Source organism: Camelus ferus, chromosome 19, assembly GCF_009834535.1.
Source record: "Camelus ferus isolate YT-003-E chromosome 19, BCGSAC_Cfer_1.0, whole genome shotgun sequence".
NCBI lineage: Eukaryota > Metazoa > Chordata > Mammalia > Artiodactyla > Camelidae > Camelus > Camelus ferus.
The window spans coordinates 17,633,189-17,649,341 of NC_045714.1; the positions used below are offsets into that span (position 1 = coordinate 17,633,189).

The 16,153-nt window shown below is 46.6% G+C and overlaps 1 protein-coding gene across 1 annotated transcript in view; it reads right to left on the reverse strand.

The window, feature by feature from the left end:
- Positions 1 to 16,153, reverse strand: part of XRN2 (5'-3' exoribonuclease 2) — a 65,303-nt gene that overhangs the window by 42,780 nt on the left and 6,370 nt on the right. Inside the window, exons 2-13 of the mRNA XM_032461743.1 lie at positions 8,363 to 8,490; positions 8,148 to 8,259; positions 6,172 to 6,283; positions 4,633 to 4,691; positions 4,467 to 4,556; positions 3,655 to 3,727; positions 3,470 to 3,520; positions 2,852 to 3,009; positions 1,785 to 1,872; positions 1,583 to 1,703; positions 1,425 to 1,482; positions 1,234 to 1,341 (exon numbers count right to left, since the gene is read on the reverse strand). Of these exons, the coding sequence (XP_032317634.1) occupies positions 1,234 to 1,341; positions 1,425 to 1,482; positions 1,583 to 1,703; positions 1,785 to 1,872; positions 2,852 to 3,009; positions 3,470 to 3,520; positions 3,655 to 3,727; positions 4,467 to 4,556; positions 4,633 to 4,691; positions 6,172 to 6,283; positions 8,148 to 8,259; positions 8,363 to 8,490 (1,158 nt within the window). The remainder of the gene's footprint in view (positions 1 to 1,233; positions 1,342 to 1,424; positions 1,483 to 1,582; positions 1,704 to 1,784; positions 1,873 to 2,851; positions 3,010 to 3,469; positions 3,521 to 3,654; positions 3,728 to 4,466; positions 4,557 to 4,632; positions 4,692 to 6,171; positions 6,284 to 8,147; positions 8,260 to 8,362; positions 8,491 to 16,153) is intronic.

The window sequence follows — 16,153 nt, forward strand, 5'->3', positions numbered from 1 at the left end:
GCAGAGCTGAGGGACAGACACTCCTGTCAGATACAGCACATGCCTCGCTCAGCCGGGAGACCATGGAGCAATGCAGCCGTGCTAGTACGTTACTACCGCTCAACAGCCACATGACTTAGAAAATCAGTCTCTGAGGGGAATTCCTTCACTTCCTTTCTGCTCATTTTACCCACCGCTCGCCTCCCTTCCACTCCCCCATGGTCACCCTCCAACCCACTCTGCCTCCTGGAGCTGCCCCTCCACCCTCGGCTCCCGGGGTGCCCCAGCCCTGGCCGAGGATGAGGGGCCTGTCCATCGCGCTCTGACACCTTGGGCAGCACCAGCGCCCCGCTCTGGGGGCTCCTCCCAGCTCCCTGGGACAGGCCCCACCTTCTCCCAAAGCACCCGCACTCCTGAGGGTCCCGCGGGAGGCACTTCACTCCATGCACGCTCCCAGGGAGTTCAAGTTCACTCTTACAGTGAAGTGTCTCCCCTCTGCTAGTGGTTCTCACATTTCCTTTCAAAGTCTGCTGCCAGGCGCTCTACATGTGCCCATCCAACTGGTCCACGGACTGCCCTCCTCTCAGGTGTCCAGTGGCCCCTCAAACTCAGTATCTCTTCTCATCCCCACCCCATCCTGCTCTCCTGGGTAGATGAGGGGGACCTGCTATTTCAGTGAACGGCACCGCAACCTCCCCACTGCCCAAGCCGGAGCCCTGGGCTCCTCACCTGAGCCCTCACCCGATCATATGAAGCCAATTCCCAAGTGCTTTGTGATTTTATTTCCTTTTTTCAGTCTACATTTCTTAGAGCTGTAAGTCTCTGCTTTGGCGGATGCAATCCAACCCAGACCCCATCCACTCTGCTACCAGAGTACAGAGTTCCTAGATCCAGAGCAGAAACACTGCCTACAAAACTCGGCAGCCACTAGTTCAATTCCAGCACTCTTCTAGCTGTGGAATTCTCATTTCATGTCCCATTGATTAGACAGATGTTTGGATTTACATCTTAGTTAAGAGTAAGAAAAGAAAAAATTACAATGCAACTCTCACAGTGTGCAATACACAGCTCCACACAGCAAGCAGCACAACCTTTATACAATAGTCAAAGCACTGGCCACTCGTGATCACGTTGGTGTTTGATACACTGTAATGATTTAACAGCGCGCTCAGAGAGGTTAAAAGGACAATCACAGGGTCATCATAGCCTATTAGAGACAGGAGCAATTTAGCTACTGCAATAGAAACACTTTACCTCATCATCCTTTCTCTTTTTAAAAATGCTATCCTCAACTTCACCAACTGCTAACATGATCATCTGTACTCTCTGCAGATTGACATAACCACTTTCTGTAAGGTAACCCTGTAAGTGATAAAATACATGTAAAATGATCTCCTTTTAAAAGCAAATACTTCTGTTTTGAAATTATTCAAGAGTGAACTTACCCCAGTTTTGTGTACCACAGTTTTGTAAATGTTAACCAAACGGTCAATTGCACCTTCCCTGCCGCCAGGAAACAAACATTCCGCATTAGGACCAGCGTGCACTGCGAAGGCGGGAAGGCTGCGAGGGCGGCGGGGGACCTCCGCGCACGCGCACACACCTGATCTCCAGGGACGGCAGGTGAGGAAGGAAGTCGTTCCCCACAAAGAAGCACATGAAGACCCAGTCGTCGATGCTCCTCTCCACGTCGAACGTGAACGGCAGGCTGGCCATGGTGAGCTCTCTCCAAGTACTACAACCGACAAGGGGCGCCGCGTTACGGCTGCCAAGGGGCACCCCGCCTCCGAGCCCCGGGCTCGGGCCGCGGCTACGTACCTCGCGGAGCACACTGAGCCGGAGGAAGATGAACTCGCCTTCTGCACAAGGAAGACTGTCTGCAAGCTCATCGTGCTGCAGGGAGGGGGGAAAGGCTCAGCCCATCTACTCTGAGCCCTGCATTCTCACCAACCGAGCAAATACTGTGGCTTTTCTAAAGACAGACCCGCTTAACGTTACAAGTATTAACTAAAAAAAGAACTCACCAAACCATTTGAAAAATAAAAATCACCCATAATCTGAAACACACCCAGACCAGGGATCGGAACTGTTTTTTTGTGAAGGGCCAGACACTAAATATTTTGGCCTTTGAGGACATTTATGGTCTCTGTTGCATATTTTTTCATGTTTTATTTTGTTTTTACAACCCTTTAAAAACAAAAAACCTTAGCTCAGAGGCCAAATCTGGAGGGCTGTGTTGTGAACCTGACCCTCACCCACCCAGTACTGACATTCTGATGAACACCTCACCTTCCCTGTCAACGTGTATACTTATCAGCTGCTTTTCTCACTCAACATGTCTTTTAATGAGGCACCATATTCTTAAAACACAGAAACCCCTTTAAGAGAATGGATGGTGATCAAGTGAACCCCAAATATATAGCAACTAGGAGTAACTTACAAGTACCAAGAAGTTTAAAATATTTGATTCATAGTTCTTTTTAAGAATAACCACTGGAGATAAATAACTTCTACCAACAAATCGTGTGCAGTGGGCTTTATTAGCCACGAGACCTCAGCCTCGCGTGGAGACAAGCTGGGTGGAAACAGTGGAGAGCAGGAGCGAGTGCGCCGTGGCTCTGAACGTGTTACTTTAAGAGCTGAGGAAGACCACCTCTGTCAGGGTGACAGGGCAAGCAGGCAAAAACCCAATCAACCACGGTCTCCGCTTCAGCCATTCTTAAAATGAGGCACCTGAATATACTTAACGCCACTGAACTGTATACTTAAACATGGTTGAAATGGTACATTTTCTGTTACATATATTTTATCACAGTAAAAAATAAAATTTAAAAATATTTAAATGAGGCTACTGGCATCTCAAAGTTCTTACCTTCCCCTTCTTTTCTCTTGGCAAACCTTCACAGTCCTTCACCTCATGTCCCAGCTGATTACAGAGCCCGCACGGTTTGGGCTTGTTTGGTTTGAACTCTTCTCTGATAATGGTAAAGTTGGGCTCATGTGTAGCAAGGCCGAGCATAATGAGATCAGCTGTCAACAACAACACCACGCATGACAGTGGGCACGTTCTGAAGGCCCTGAGTGCAACAAAGCAAGACATCGCCGCAACGGGAGGCACCAGCGCAGACAAGCCCAGACGGGCACAAGAGCAGAGGCAGCAAAGCCGCAAAGCCTGCAGACTCCCTAGCAGGAAACAGGACGGCCTCCAGACACGCGGGCCTAGGACACAGACTGCCTCTCGAGAGCCAAGCATCTGGAAATTTTCCACTTAAAAGACATGTGCAATCATACAAAGAGGGTGAAAAATGTTAAAAAAAAATTAAAGATAAGTGAACATTAATCACAGATTAAACAACTCCATTCTAGTTCCCTCTCAAACAGAAAATTTTTAGAATTTCCAGGCAACCACAAATAATCCATCACTGTACACCCACCCATCGACTTGCTATGTTTCAATCCAAGAGACTCAGACCCCAGAGAAGCAGCTTACCGTCAGCTCCACACAGGCAATGGTGAGTGTTTGGGTCGTGGTTGGGCTGGGCTGAGGAGGGGAGACACGCAGTTACATCAGTGCACTTCACCTCACAGGCGTATCCCATGTCACCTAGTGTTTTCTACACAACGGCTTGTTTTTTTAAGTGAACATATAATCAAACATTTACAAGCGTGCTTTACCTCTTTGTCTTCTAATGTAATCCATGATTTTATGTTCCCCTTCACCAGGGACACTAGCATCAGATAAAATAACCTACAAAAAGCAAAAAAAATTTTCAGCCGCCTCGAATTTTCTAGCACAAAAATCAGTAGAACTGAATATCTTAAATTGGGATAATTCTATTAATAGAGTGTTACTAACTGGAAATTTTTCTTAGTAAGGTGTTTATGTATTAGACATCAAAATTATTTCACTGGTTAACTTACTACATGGAATATTAAAAAACATGAAATCTTTAGGTCAAACTTAGCCATTAGAAAAATAGATCAGTTTTTCCCAAGTTCCTACTGTTCTCACTGCTGCTCGAGTGTACAGCACAGAGCTACAGAAGCCCCGAGAGTGCCCATGAAATACAAGGTACTGTGCCTAATTAACAGGCAAACAAGCTTATGAACCTCAAATTATATAAAAGTTGCCTTAAATCTTACTTAAACACTTAGGAAACAGCTATTCTTTAAAGGCAGCCCCATGACTTTAACTTTGCTGTATTCCGATCTCTGGTAACAGAAATCAATCTCACGTACACATATTTTAAATACCAAGTCCCACTTTACGGCTTCACCGTGATGGGAACTGCCACAGAGACGAAGCTCGGCTGTCTACTCCTGGACCACGCAGGGCACCCACCCCATTCCTAACAGCCCTGGAAGCTTCTCTGTCCTCAGTCAACCAGCATTTTATGGTGGAAAAGGACAAATAAAAACAGACATATCAAAGTGCAGCCTCAAATCATCCCCCTCATCTTTCTGGAGTACCAAAATGCGAAACTTACCGTCAAATTTTTCCACCCAGGGTCATTATTTAAACGATCAGCTATGTAATAGCGAAGGCATTTAGCAAGATTGTCCATGAACTCAGTTCCCTAAAATGACAGAAGGAAATAAATTAACCTACCGTTTAAGAGTTAGCAATAGCCAGCAAAGTATGAGACCACTTACTGGGGTAATACAGTTGCTGTCAAACCTCTCTTTTATTTCTTCTGGAGGAAGAAAGCCACCTAGAGAAAAAGGAACAATGCTCTGTTTTTCTCATAAAAAGTGAAGTAAGTTAGTCAGTATTAGGCCAGAACAACAAAACAAAAAGTTCAAATAAAAAAGAGAAGTGCTGTCACCTGAGGAACAATGTTCGCCCTTTTCTGAAGAAAGGAAGATTCCTTCCCTCAAATTTAAAGTAAGATTTAATATGACTGCCAAACAATAAATGGTACACAAAAGATACATACTGTGTTATAAAAACAAAAACTATGTTCTTCCTAATGCCCCTGAAGCAGCACGCGCACGCACGCGCGCGCACACACACACACACACACACACACACACACACACACTAGGGGTTCTAATACTGCTAACAGTTCTTAAGATAAAGGGGTCTTAGAAAAACAAAATTAAAATGCGGAGTTTATCACAGCTTTATATGCTAAGAAATGACACCACCAGCTAGAGGGAATTTAAAATCCTACTTCTTCCTCTATCACTGATGAGCTTTTTCTCAAGACACAAATATATCTCTTAACATCTTAAGAAAGATAGCTTTAAATTCTGTTACAAATACACACAGGTTTGAGAGTATTAAAGACAAGCTGCAGCTGAAGTGCACAGAGACCAGAGCACCCCCAGCAAAGCTGAAGTGACACCAAAGGGACTGTCATGACAGGCTTGGGCGCTCTTTTTCCACCTGCTGAACACAATAAACTGTGGCTTTCTTCCCTGGTCTACCACTTTGCCTCCTGAACAGTACACCACGCACGCACCCCGCTGGCCGGGCCCTGCCTGGCACCCAGGCCTCTGGTGAGCAGCAGTGCCGCGGGCGTCAGGGGCCTGGCGGTCCTCCTCTCTGAGGGCAGCTCCTCCCTCTGTACCCTCAGGAATTCCCAGGCTCTGAGGAACTGCAAAGATGACCACGTTCCACTCCACAGCCCCCTCCCGAAACTGAAGGGACGCGGGGCTCTCCCTACCTGCTGCCCCAGCCTGCACTGAGATGTGCAGGGCCAGGGGAGAGCCCGGAAACACGGGTCCCCTCGCCCCAGGCCTCCTTGGCAAGTCCTGGGTTCTAAGGAGCAGCACTGAGCAAGCCACCCACACTGATCTGAGGACAATGTTCACGGAACTGTAGCTCTTTAACAGACCAAGAGGAAAAGGGAGTCAGGAGCACTCACGTATTTGCACTTTGCAGACACAGGGAAGTCAGCTGAGAGCTGCTCTCGCCCTCAACGACCCTGACAGTCTGCGCTCCCCGCCGGGGCTCCCCTCTCTCTATTCCCCAGTTTCCCTGTCACTACAGGGTTTAGAAATGAACAAGCTTATTAACAGAATAAAGGATTCTGTTAACTACTTTTCCTCAACAGCGGATATAAATTTTCCTTGGGTATCCTGGGATCCTGATTAAATTAAAATCTTAGCTATCTGTGGGGGGAAGCTGCCCCCTACCCCTTCCGCACACATCTTGTAAGAAGTCTGACTCGGAGACGCACACTCTACCTCTTGCTAGTATCTCCTCCCGGACGCGCTGCTTCTCCGCCGCCGCCTCCGTTCCCTCTTTGGACGCACGGAACCTCCGAGAGCGCTGCTGGTTCATCTTCGCGCGGGGCGCCTGGGGACGCGTATTTCACACTCACGTGTGCTATTCCAAACACGCGCACGAGATCCGTGCACTGTTTTGAATCGGCTGGTCTTACAAAAATAATATACTAAAACATAGAAGCTAAGTAATAAGTCTAAACAGTCCTTCTGTGACAGACAGGAGATCCCAAGAGCTCAAATCTGGACCAAGCACCTTAAGGTCGAGCTCAGTTAGGTGAGCAAGTGACCTGCCAAAGGGACAAACATCCGACAGCATCAACACCGCAGGGCCCCCGACTTAATGCCGGGTCTGCGGGGTTATGGTGTCTCAAGACACCCAAGAAGGAAAGCTCACTTCGCTCAAAGACGCAGCCAGCACACAGTGAGCTGTTAGCACGAACCCGGACTGGAAGACCTTCCCTTTGCCATGTCTGAAAGGAAGGACAGTCTCCAAGTGGGATTCACACGACCCCCAAACCCTTTTTGTATTTCCCGCAATCAGGTTCATAATTACCACTCTCTCTGCAACGAGGCACAGCAGGTATAAAGGGAACAAGGTTTTAATCAAACGTACTTGTCAATCACTCTAAGCAAATAGAAACTTAAACCACAGGATGAGTGGAGTGAACTGAAGGATGCAAGGTTTGAAATCACTGAGCGGAGCCTGGGGCTAGAAGGGACTCTCAAGTATCCTGTCTACGTAAAGTAAGTTATCTCGTATCCTCTTTAAACAGTTCCCTTTCCTGCAAAACGAGACCACCTCATCTAACTCTCTCAGCTAGGATTCTGCACTGATATGTTACAGACGAGTGTGCAGGCACAGGTGCACGCGTGTGCACGCTGCACACCTGGTCTCGCAGGAGGGCCGCCTGCAGTAACGCAAGAGGCCTTCAAGACGCGGAACTACCGTGAGCTGGAGTATGTTTCAAATCAGACACACTCCTGTTCCCTTTATTCTTTCCTACGCTTTAACTGAAAGTTAGGTTTTCAAATATAAGACTTTGAGTAGAGAATCTCACGGAAAAGTTACTCTCCTGGGACCCAAAGTTTCCTGTATTTACGAAATCATCCCATTAGCCACTAAGATTACTAAATCCAAAAGAAAGGGAATCTATGTGCATACGGCTAAGTAAGTTTAGGGCCACAATTCACCCTAATTTCCATGGACCCTGATGTACAGTCTGGCGATCATTCACAGTGAAAGCTACCTGATACTGCTACCTGAGTAAGTTGCTCTGCACTTACGTTATTTTGATGACTGCCCACCGCCTGCAGGACAGCATCCAAGCTGAGCGTGGCAGGAAAGGCCTTCTCAAGCCCATCTTTCTACTTTGCTTTCCCGTCTCAACACCGGCAGTCACCCAAACGTGTCAGTGCCATCAAAGACACGGGAAGGGTGTTGACCTGACACATCTGAGACACCTGGAGGTCCTCCTTCCCCACGCTGTCCCATCCACTGCCCCCATCTCCAGTTATTCTCTACCCTTCAAACGCTGGGGCCAACGCCCCCTCCTCTCTGTCTCCTAACGCCCCTGAGGCACTGACTCCCCCTCCCTCAAAGCCCTGCACGTGTCTGCACATGTGGTCTAGTGCAGGTGGGCGAAGGCCCTGAGTAACTGGCCCTATTCATTTAACCGTCTCTGTCCCTTTAGTGACAAGCCCTCCAAAAGCAACAGCCCCACAAGCAGCCCCAGCACCTCCCGGTATCTCGCCCAAAACAGGAGCGCGCGTGCGCGCACACATGCTCACGCACAAAGTTTGAATGAATGAAAGATGAAGCTTTCTTTCTCAAATTCACCACAATCAACGTTCTTCATTATTTAGCTGACTTCATTCTAGACACTGGGGACACAGGAAAGACAAAACCAGAGGATTCTAAGTTACTCAGCACGTACCACTCCATCTATCGCCATGTAGAGAAGGCGTCTTGGCCTCACAATATTGAAAAGTCTGTCGATGTATTCAAAAATCGCAACCATCATTTCATCCTCGTTTTTGGGTGCTGGTCTGGAATGACAAGCAAACAGTGTAATGCAACACAGCCCTCCCCTGCCGTCTGCCATGTCCCCTCTGCCGTCTGCGAGGTCAGTGACAAGAGCAGGTCACGTACTTGTCCTCAGGATGAGTGCAGGGGTGGATGATTCCGTTCATATCCAGATACAGATTATCAAACTCCACGTCGTTTGGGTTGGGCTTGCTGGCATCGACGGGAATCTTCACGCCGTTGCATTCTTTCGGCTGTGAGGAAGGGATAATTCGGGGTAGTTTGTTCAAGTCTGAAACTGACACATCCTAGGCTCAGTATGAACCCGTGTTTCATTTCTCAATTGGAAATAAAATACTTATTGTAATCTTTAATTCATCAGATGAGAAGCTATTTCACTCCTTAAAGCTTTCAACACAAGTTAATCCTGACTACACGGGGGACAGTTAGCAGATTCCCAAATCATTCAACGGTCCCAGTGAGAGACCACAGGAGCCATCTTAGACTTCATGTCCCTCACCCGCCCCACCCATTATCAGTAAGTCCTGTCAATCTAACCTGAGAAATGCCTCTCGCTTCAACTCCTCTCATCCCCGCTACCAACATCAGGCACCACCTCTCACCCAAAAGATGGCAGCAGCCTTCGCAGGGACAGCCCCACCTCCAGACTCCCCTGTCTCCAGCCCACCCTCTATGCGTCAGTCAGTTTTCTTTCTTAAATACAAATGTGGCTGTGTCTAAATCTTGCCTGGCCTTTCCGAAGCCTGCCAGAGCAGGTGCAGACCAGTGAGCCGGGCCCTGACGAGCCTCCTGCCCCGGCCGCCCCAGCCCCTCAGGGCTCTGGGAAGCTGCTCTTCCCCCTCGCGCTGCCCCTGCTCCCCCTGCCTGCTCCCTCAACGCTCACTTCCCGAAACCTCATGAACCTTCCAGGGTCTACGCTGCTCGCTTTGTAACACTCTGCACATGTCTCCCAAGAACCTCACTGCTCCTGCATTTCCTCACCATTTCGCTTGCTCACTGGTTGTACGCCCGTGGTTTTATAATGGACTGGCCGCTGTAACCCCCACCTGCGCTGCGAGTTCTTCAAGGGCCGAGGCCTGCGCGGCGTGCACCCCTGCAGGCAGGCAGCTGTATTTTACAATAAGCATTACCTTTCTCTTTATCTTCCAGAACTTCAGCAAATGATAAGAATATGAGATAGGTTTTTATTCTTAGGTCTTTTATTCTTATTAGTAGTAAAAATTTAAAAATAACACAAAGTATCACTGGTAAAAATGAAAAATTGTGAAGAAATTAAAGGCCTATCATATACATGCTACATCATGGATGACCCGCAAAAACATTCTGCCAATGAAAGCCAGTCACAAATGACCACAGCCAATCCCGCTGACACGACCCAGAAGAGATACATCTTTACACAGAAACAGATGCGCTTCAGCCTGAGGTGGGGGAGGGTGCAGGACACAGGAAGTGACTGGAAATGGTTACATTTCTTTTAAGAGTGATGAAAGTGTTCTAAAATTAGATAACTGTGATTGTTGTACAACCGCATGTGTACTGGACCCACTAAACAGTATACTTTTAACAGGTGAATTTTATGGCATATAAATTATATCCCAATAAAGCTGTTTAAAAAAGGAAATAAACAAAAGGTCTACTTAACTAGGTAAAAGAAGAGCCCAAAGAATGGATTAGAAACTGCAGTACGTCCATATACCAGAATATCAGACAAAAGTAAGATTCAAAGAAATAGAGCTGGAAGCTCACCAACACCTCGCTATGCCAGTAAAGCGAGGTGCGAAGGAACGATGCGGTCCACCGCTTACAGAAAGTTACAAAGCAGAGACAGCAGCATCAGGCACTGTTCAGGGATAAATTCGTGTGCTGCAAAGGCACAGAGAGCCAGGAATGATAAACACCAACCTGAGGACAGTGGTCATCTCTGAGAGGGGAGGAAGGAGACTGGACTTCAGCTTGTATTTACAACTGGGAGAAATGAGTAACTAAGGGGACTAAAGGGCAAAACAGGGGAGAAGCTATCAAGGCTCTGGGCACACACCCCACGAATCAGCAAAGAGGGGCTTGATCAGAAGCAGGGAATGGGATACGTGGTAAGGAAGCAGGTCAATTTTGGGCATCTGTCAAAGAAGATAATCCGATGGCTCCAAAACAAAAACAAAAACAAAAACAAACTCTCTGCCTCTCCAACTGACCTCCACACTCCAAAGTCCACATTTCCCTTCCTCCTGAACCAAGCAGACTGCACATTCAGGAGAACCCAGACCCACTCTCATCATGCTCCCCTGGAAGCCAGTTAGTAAGTATTTTAGACTTGTTGACCATGTGATCTCAGCTGCAATGACTCACATCTGCCTTTTAAAGTAAAAGCAGCCATGAACAATATGGACACGAATGGGTGTGGCTGTGGTCCAATGAGCCTGTTTACAACAACAGGAGGTCACCGGCATGCTACACTGAGCAATGAGTGCGGCTGCAGGAGAATTTCTACTCCCACCACCTACACAGTACAGCCTGGGGGCAGGGCTAGGCCGGTCCTTATTTTCAAAGAAGGACTCCAGGCATTCCCACTAAGAAAACTGAACGCATTTTCCTCTCAGGAGTTCTGAGGATATATTATTCAACACATTAATTATGTAAATTAATGTTTGTTTTTTCAAGAGAAGATTCTGCTACTCTACAAGGGAACTCATCCTCCAAGAGCCTTGTCAAATACAAGGCCAGTGCATCTCCTGCTGGGTTCAAGAGAGATGCTTCATTGATCCAAAGGCAGCTAATCTGAACCCTAAACCCAATTCACTTCAAATAGCTTTTCATTATCTTTTGGGTTTTCCAGATGATAAACTGAGCACACCTGCAGCTTCCTTCCCATCCCAGGCCACACAGAAGACTGAAAACAAACAACCACAACTGCGTAACTGCACTGGGAAACCAAAAGGAGAGCTGTCTGCGACTGAGAAACCCCGGGGCGGGGGGGCCTGAAATGCAGAAAACTGGCAGATCTGATCAGAACACACAAACGCAAACATGCAGGAGGAAGAGAACACAGGGGCTCGGGGCCTGGGGCTCACAGGACACCTTCTGCTCGGCCATCAGCACCAGCAGCGGGAAGAGCTGGGTGGGTCAGCCCCACGCTCCCCCGCCACCGCCCTCTCAGGCCCCAGGGGAGACAGGCATTCCAGAGGACACGGTGCTTGGGGAGGAAGGGCTGTCAGCGCCCTGGCTGGAGGGACGGGGTACCCCTGCCCAAAATCTGGAGGTCAAGGCAGCTCTGCGCAGCCAGAAGCCCCCTTCTTCAAGGCACAAAGGAAAGGACACGTATCCCAACTAAGCAGTGGAGAAATTACCCAGCTTGTGCACAGATATACCGAGGAATCAAGATAAAGGACGTCTTTACTGGAGTAAAGATAGTACAAATATACAGACAGTGAATCAGTATAAAAACACACTCTACAGTTTTGAATGAAACCCCTAAAGTGACTCTCACAGCGATCCACCCTTCTAGGCAGCCTTGTACGGCTGCCTGGTTCCTCAAACATGAGGCGGAAACCACCACTAGTAACAGCTAAGTAAACGCACTGTATCTCAGAGCAGCATTGGAAAAGCCACGGACATGCCTGCGCTTCCGCTGTGAGGGGGTTCCCACTGCTGGACGCCAGATGCCACACTGCAGAGCCTGGTTTGAAGGTTTCCTTAACACAGCTCGGAGCTCCAGGAAAGAACTGCAAAACTGGTGATATTTTGGAGAGAAAGGGTCAAAAAGCTACCGAAATACTCAAATTACAGTATTTTGGTTAAAAATTCAGGCCATAAATTTTGACACAGTTGCCCAGTAGAAAAACTTATTACTTTCAGTGATGAGTGTTTTTCCAACTTGTATGCACAGTAGGTCTCCATTTTTAGTGTTTCTCAGCACGGACTAATCACCACGAACACTCACAGAGCACGTAAACCGGGCGGGCACCGTCGCACGGGCTGTTACCACGGCTCCTTTCCCTCTCCCCTCACAACCCCAGGAGGTACAGAACAGCCTGCTGACACACGAGGACAGAGATGCTTAGCAGGGTTGGGGGTCCTTCCAAAGTCACCCTTCTGCCAAGTGCAGAGACCAGAATTTGAACCTTCTGGATTCAGGGCTGGTGTCTTAAGTCGCATGTTAGGCCGATTAACTGTAGCTTCACTAGATCCCACGTGGACTTACTGACCACTCAGAACGCGTGGCAGGGACGACGGGCAGAACCGCAGAGGACACAGAGCACCCAAGACCTGTGAATGCGACCTTCACCCTCCAAGACACAGCACGTGGGAGAGCTCGGCTCACCTGCCCCGGCTGAGCTGGTGGCAATCTTTTAAACAAAACATTTAAAGCCTTTGGAAACAGTCCGAGGCGCAAACAGTAATCTAGTCAGAACAGAAACCTAGGAAGACTCAGAACTGACCCCACTTGTAAGGAGAAGCCTGCACCCACAGGCACGAGCGCAGCGAGCTGTGGTGACAAGGAACCGAGCAGCAGATGCACCAAGGCGTCAGACGGCAGGAGGAGCCCTCCCGGGGTTGGAACGGGAATCCCAGAAACGAGTCCCTGGAAGGAGCCACATGTTCACAGGGTCAGGCCACAGAGGAACGCGTGCCGTGGGCACTGCTGAAAGCAGCGGTGCCATGGACAGCACTGAATGGAGACTGCGCCCGGCAGCCCAGTGGCTGAGTGGGAGCACGCCCCACCGGTGCCACGGCCGTCCCAGGGGGGCTGTGGGTGCACCGCACGGCACCTCCGGGGGGCAGCGCCGGAGCCAGGACACACCTCACTGACGTAGCCCAGCCAATACGTGACCACGAAAACCAGGAAGACACCTGGGAAGAGTCTGCAGGGACCAGCACCCAGAGTCACTAAAATATATTGCCTAAAGCGTCCTCTTTGCAGCAAAAAACCACCAGCACAACAAAACTACCAGGCAAAACACAGCAGAGAAACAGAAGGCGGCCCTGCACTGAGAAACAGAGGCACAAGAAACCACCTGTGAGTGTCCAGATGTCAGCTTTAGCAGAAGGGAGCTTAAAGCTGCCATTATAAACATATTCACTGAACTAGAGACATATGGTTAAAGAACTAAAGGAAGATAGCATGACAATTTGTATCAAGTAGAGAATATTAACAAAGGCAAGAAGTATAAAGAACAAATAAATGGATCCTCTGGGGTTGAGAAGCACAGCAGCTGAAAAAAAAAATTCATCAGAGGGGCTCAAGTGTGGACTGGAACTGGCAAAAGAATTTTCTTCATGTTTTCTGCTTCTTTTTAAAAATTGCACATTTATTTATTTGTTTGTTTATTTATTTTAGGGGGAGGTAGTTAGGTTTATCTATTCATTTTTAGAGAAGGTACTGGGGATTGAACCCAGGACCTCATGTATGCTAAGCGTGTGCTATACCCTCCCCCTGAGAATTCTTAAACTCAAACTCAGATAGATTAATAGAGATTATGCAGGCTGGGGAGTAGAGAGGAAAAAAGATCAAGAAAAATGAACAGAGCCTGAGAGAAGTCTGGGACAAAAATAAGTAAAGATATATATCCTTTGTTTTCTTAACTACTATTGCAAAAAAAAAAAGCAACTGTATAAAATGATACTGTGTAACCCACTACAGCTCACAGCACACAACGCAGTACAAACGGGATACGTCTCCCGGTAACAGCCCGAACGGTGGGTAGGCGCAAACTGCAACGCACCGTGGACGTGACTGCAGACGGTAAAGGAGTAATTCTCGCAATGCACTGTTGGGCTTGTAGCATTAATGCATATAATACATGTAATGACAGACCAAATAAAAAGGAAACTAGGAATCAAGCCATACAGCAGTAAAGGTTCCATATATTACTGGGTTTAAACTAGTATAAATCTAAAGCTGTTAAGATCTATGCAGTAAACCCTAGAACAACCACTTAAAACAGATTTTTTAAAAAGATCACTAATGAAATCTAAATGCTACATTAAAAACACATATAGAAAACAGAAACCCAACTATATTGATAACGTTAAATGCGAGCTGATTGAATAATCCAATCAAAAGACAACCGTCAGACTGGATTAAAATTGATCCAGTTATATGCTGTCTACAGGAGACACATCTGAGATTCACAGATACAGAGTGAAAGTAAATGGATGGGGAAGAATAACCACCACAAGAAACGTGGAGTGGCTGCACTCATATCAGACAAAACTGACCTAAAAAATTACTAAAAGTAATGGCATTTGATAATGATAAAAAGGTCAATCCATCAAGAAGATATAACACTTAGAAACATATATATACCTAATACCAGCATGAAAATACACATGACTTTTAATAAATGATAAAAATGAAAGGAACAGACAATTTTCAATAATACAAGCATTACCAAAACCTCTCTTTGCTATCAGGAGACACGACTGTAGGGTGGCCACTGTGTAGGAGGGAGCAAAGCCCCGAGTCCCGGGGTACTAACGCTGTGATAATACTCTGCTTCATGATCTGGGCGCAAGTCACACATCTTCAGTTCGTGAAAATTAACGAACTATACATATACTTAAAAAACTTCAACATATGAAGAGTTTAAACATTTAAATTCCTATACATGTACATACATATTTGCGTATAAATACTTCAAACAGCTTCAAAGATCCTTAATAAAAAAAAGCCCCGATCCATGCTAAACATGGATGAATCTTGAAAACATTATGCTAAGTGACAAAGTGAAATAAGCCAGATACAAAATGACAAATAGTATGATTCTGCTTATATTAGTCCCAAAACAGGCAAATTCATAAGACATGAAGTAAGGGGAAGGGAACAGAGAACTCAGGCGAGTAGACAGATTCTGTTTGGGATGATGACAAAGTTCTAGGAATGACAAACAGTAATGGCTTCACAATACTGCAAATGTACTTAATGCCACAGAATTCTATATATAAATGGCAAATGTCACATTATGCATATTTTGCCACAATTAAAAAGAGGAGGGGCAGCAATCATCAAACTGTATATAAAAACAAGAACCAGCCGTATGTTGTCTACAAAGAACACTTCCTATATAAAGACTCAAGCAGGCCAAAAGTAAAAGGATGGAAGTAGACCATGATAACACTAGTCAAAAGACCTGCTTATATTAATATCGGACAAAACAGATTTCGAAGAATATTACCCATTTTATAATGATAGAGGAGCATATTCAGCAAAAAGACATAACACTCCTAAGCGTTTGTGCACCTAGTAAAAGAGTTTCAAAATGCAAGGTGCAAAAAGCAACAGAGCTGTAAGAAGAAATAGACAAATCTAAAAAAAGTTTTTATAGAAGATTTCCATACCCCTATCAATTACTGGCAGAACAAGAGAGACAATCAGCAAGCAGTGTTCCCGTCTCCAGTACCCATCACCCAGCAGGACGACGTTTGTAGAACACGCTACCCAACAGCAGAGCTTGTGTCTTTTCCAAATTAAAATGAAACATTTATCAAGACCATACTCTGGGCCATAAAATAAGTAAGTTAAGCTTTCAAATAATTCAAATTACACAAAGTAGGTTTTTTCTTTGTTTTTTGAGAATTATATTTTATTAGGTGGACTTTCTGAGGACTTCAGGCCCAGGAGGCAGCTTCTCAGATAGCTCTGAGGGAATGCTCTGTAGAGGGAAGGGGGGAGCCAGGGTAAACAGGGGTTTTTGCAACAAAGACCAGGTGGCCGGAACATCAAAAGATCACTGTTAATTAAGGAAAACCAGATTATCTCAAGTTAATGAACTTCGTGCTTTTCTACATATGGGAAGATGCAAGAGTCTGGGCTCACCGAAATCATTCCTTTGATGAGCACCTTCTCTACCAAGGGCTAGTATCCTGATCTTTCCCATCCTGAGTCCCCTCAGGGTGCAC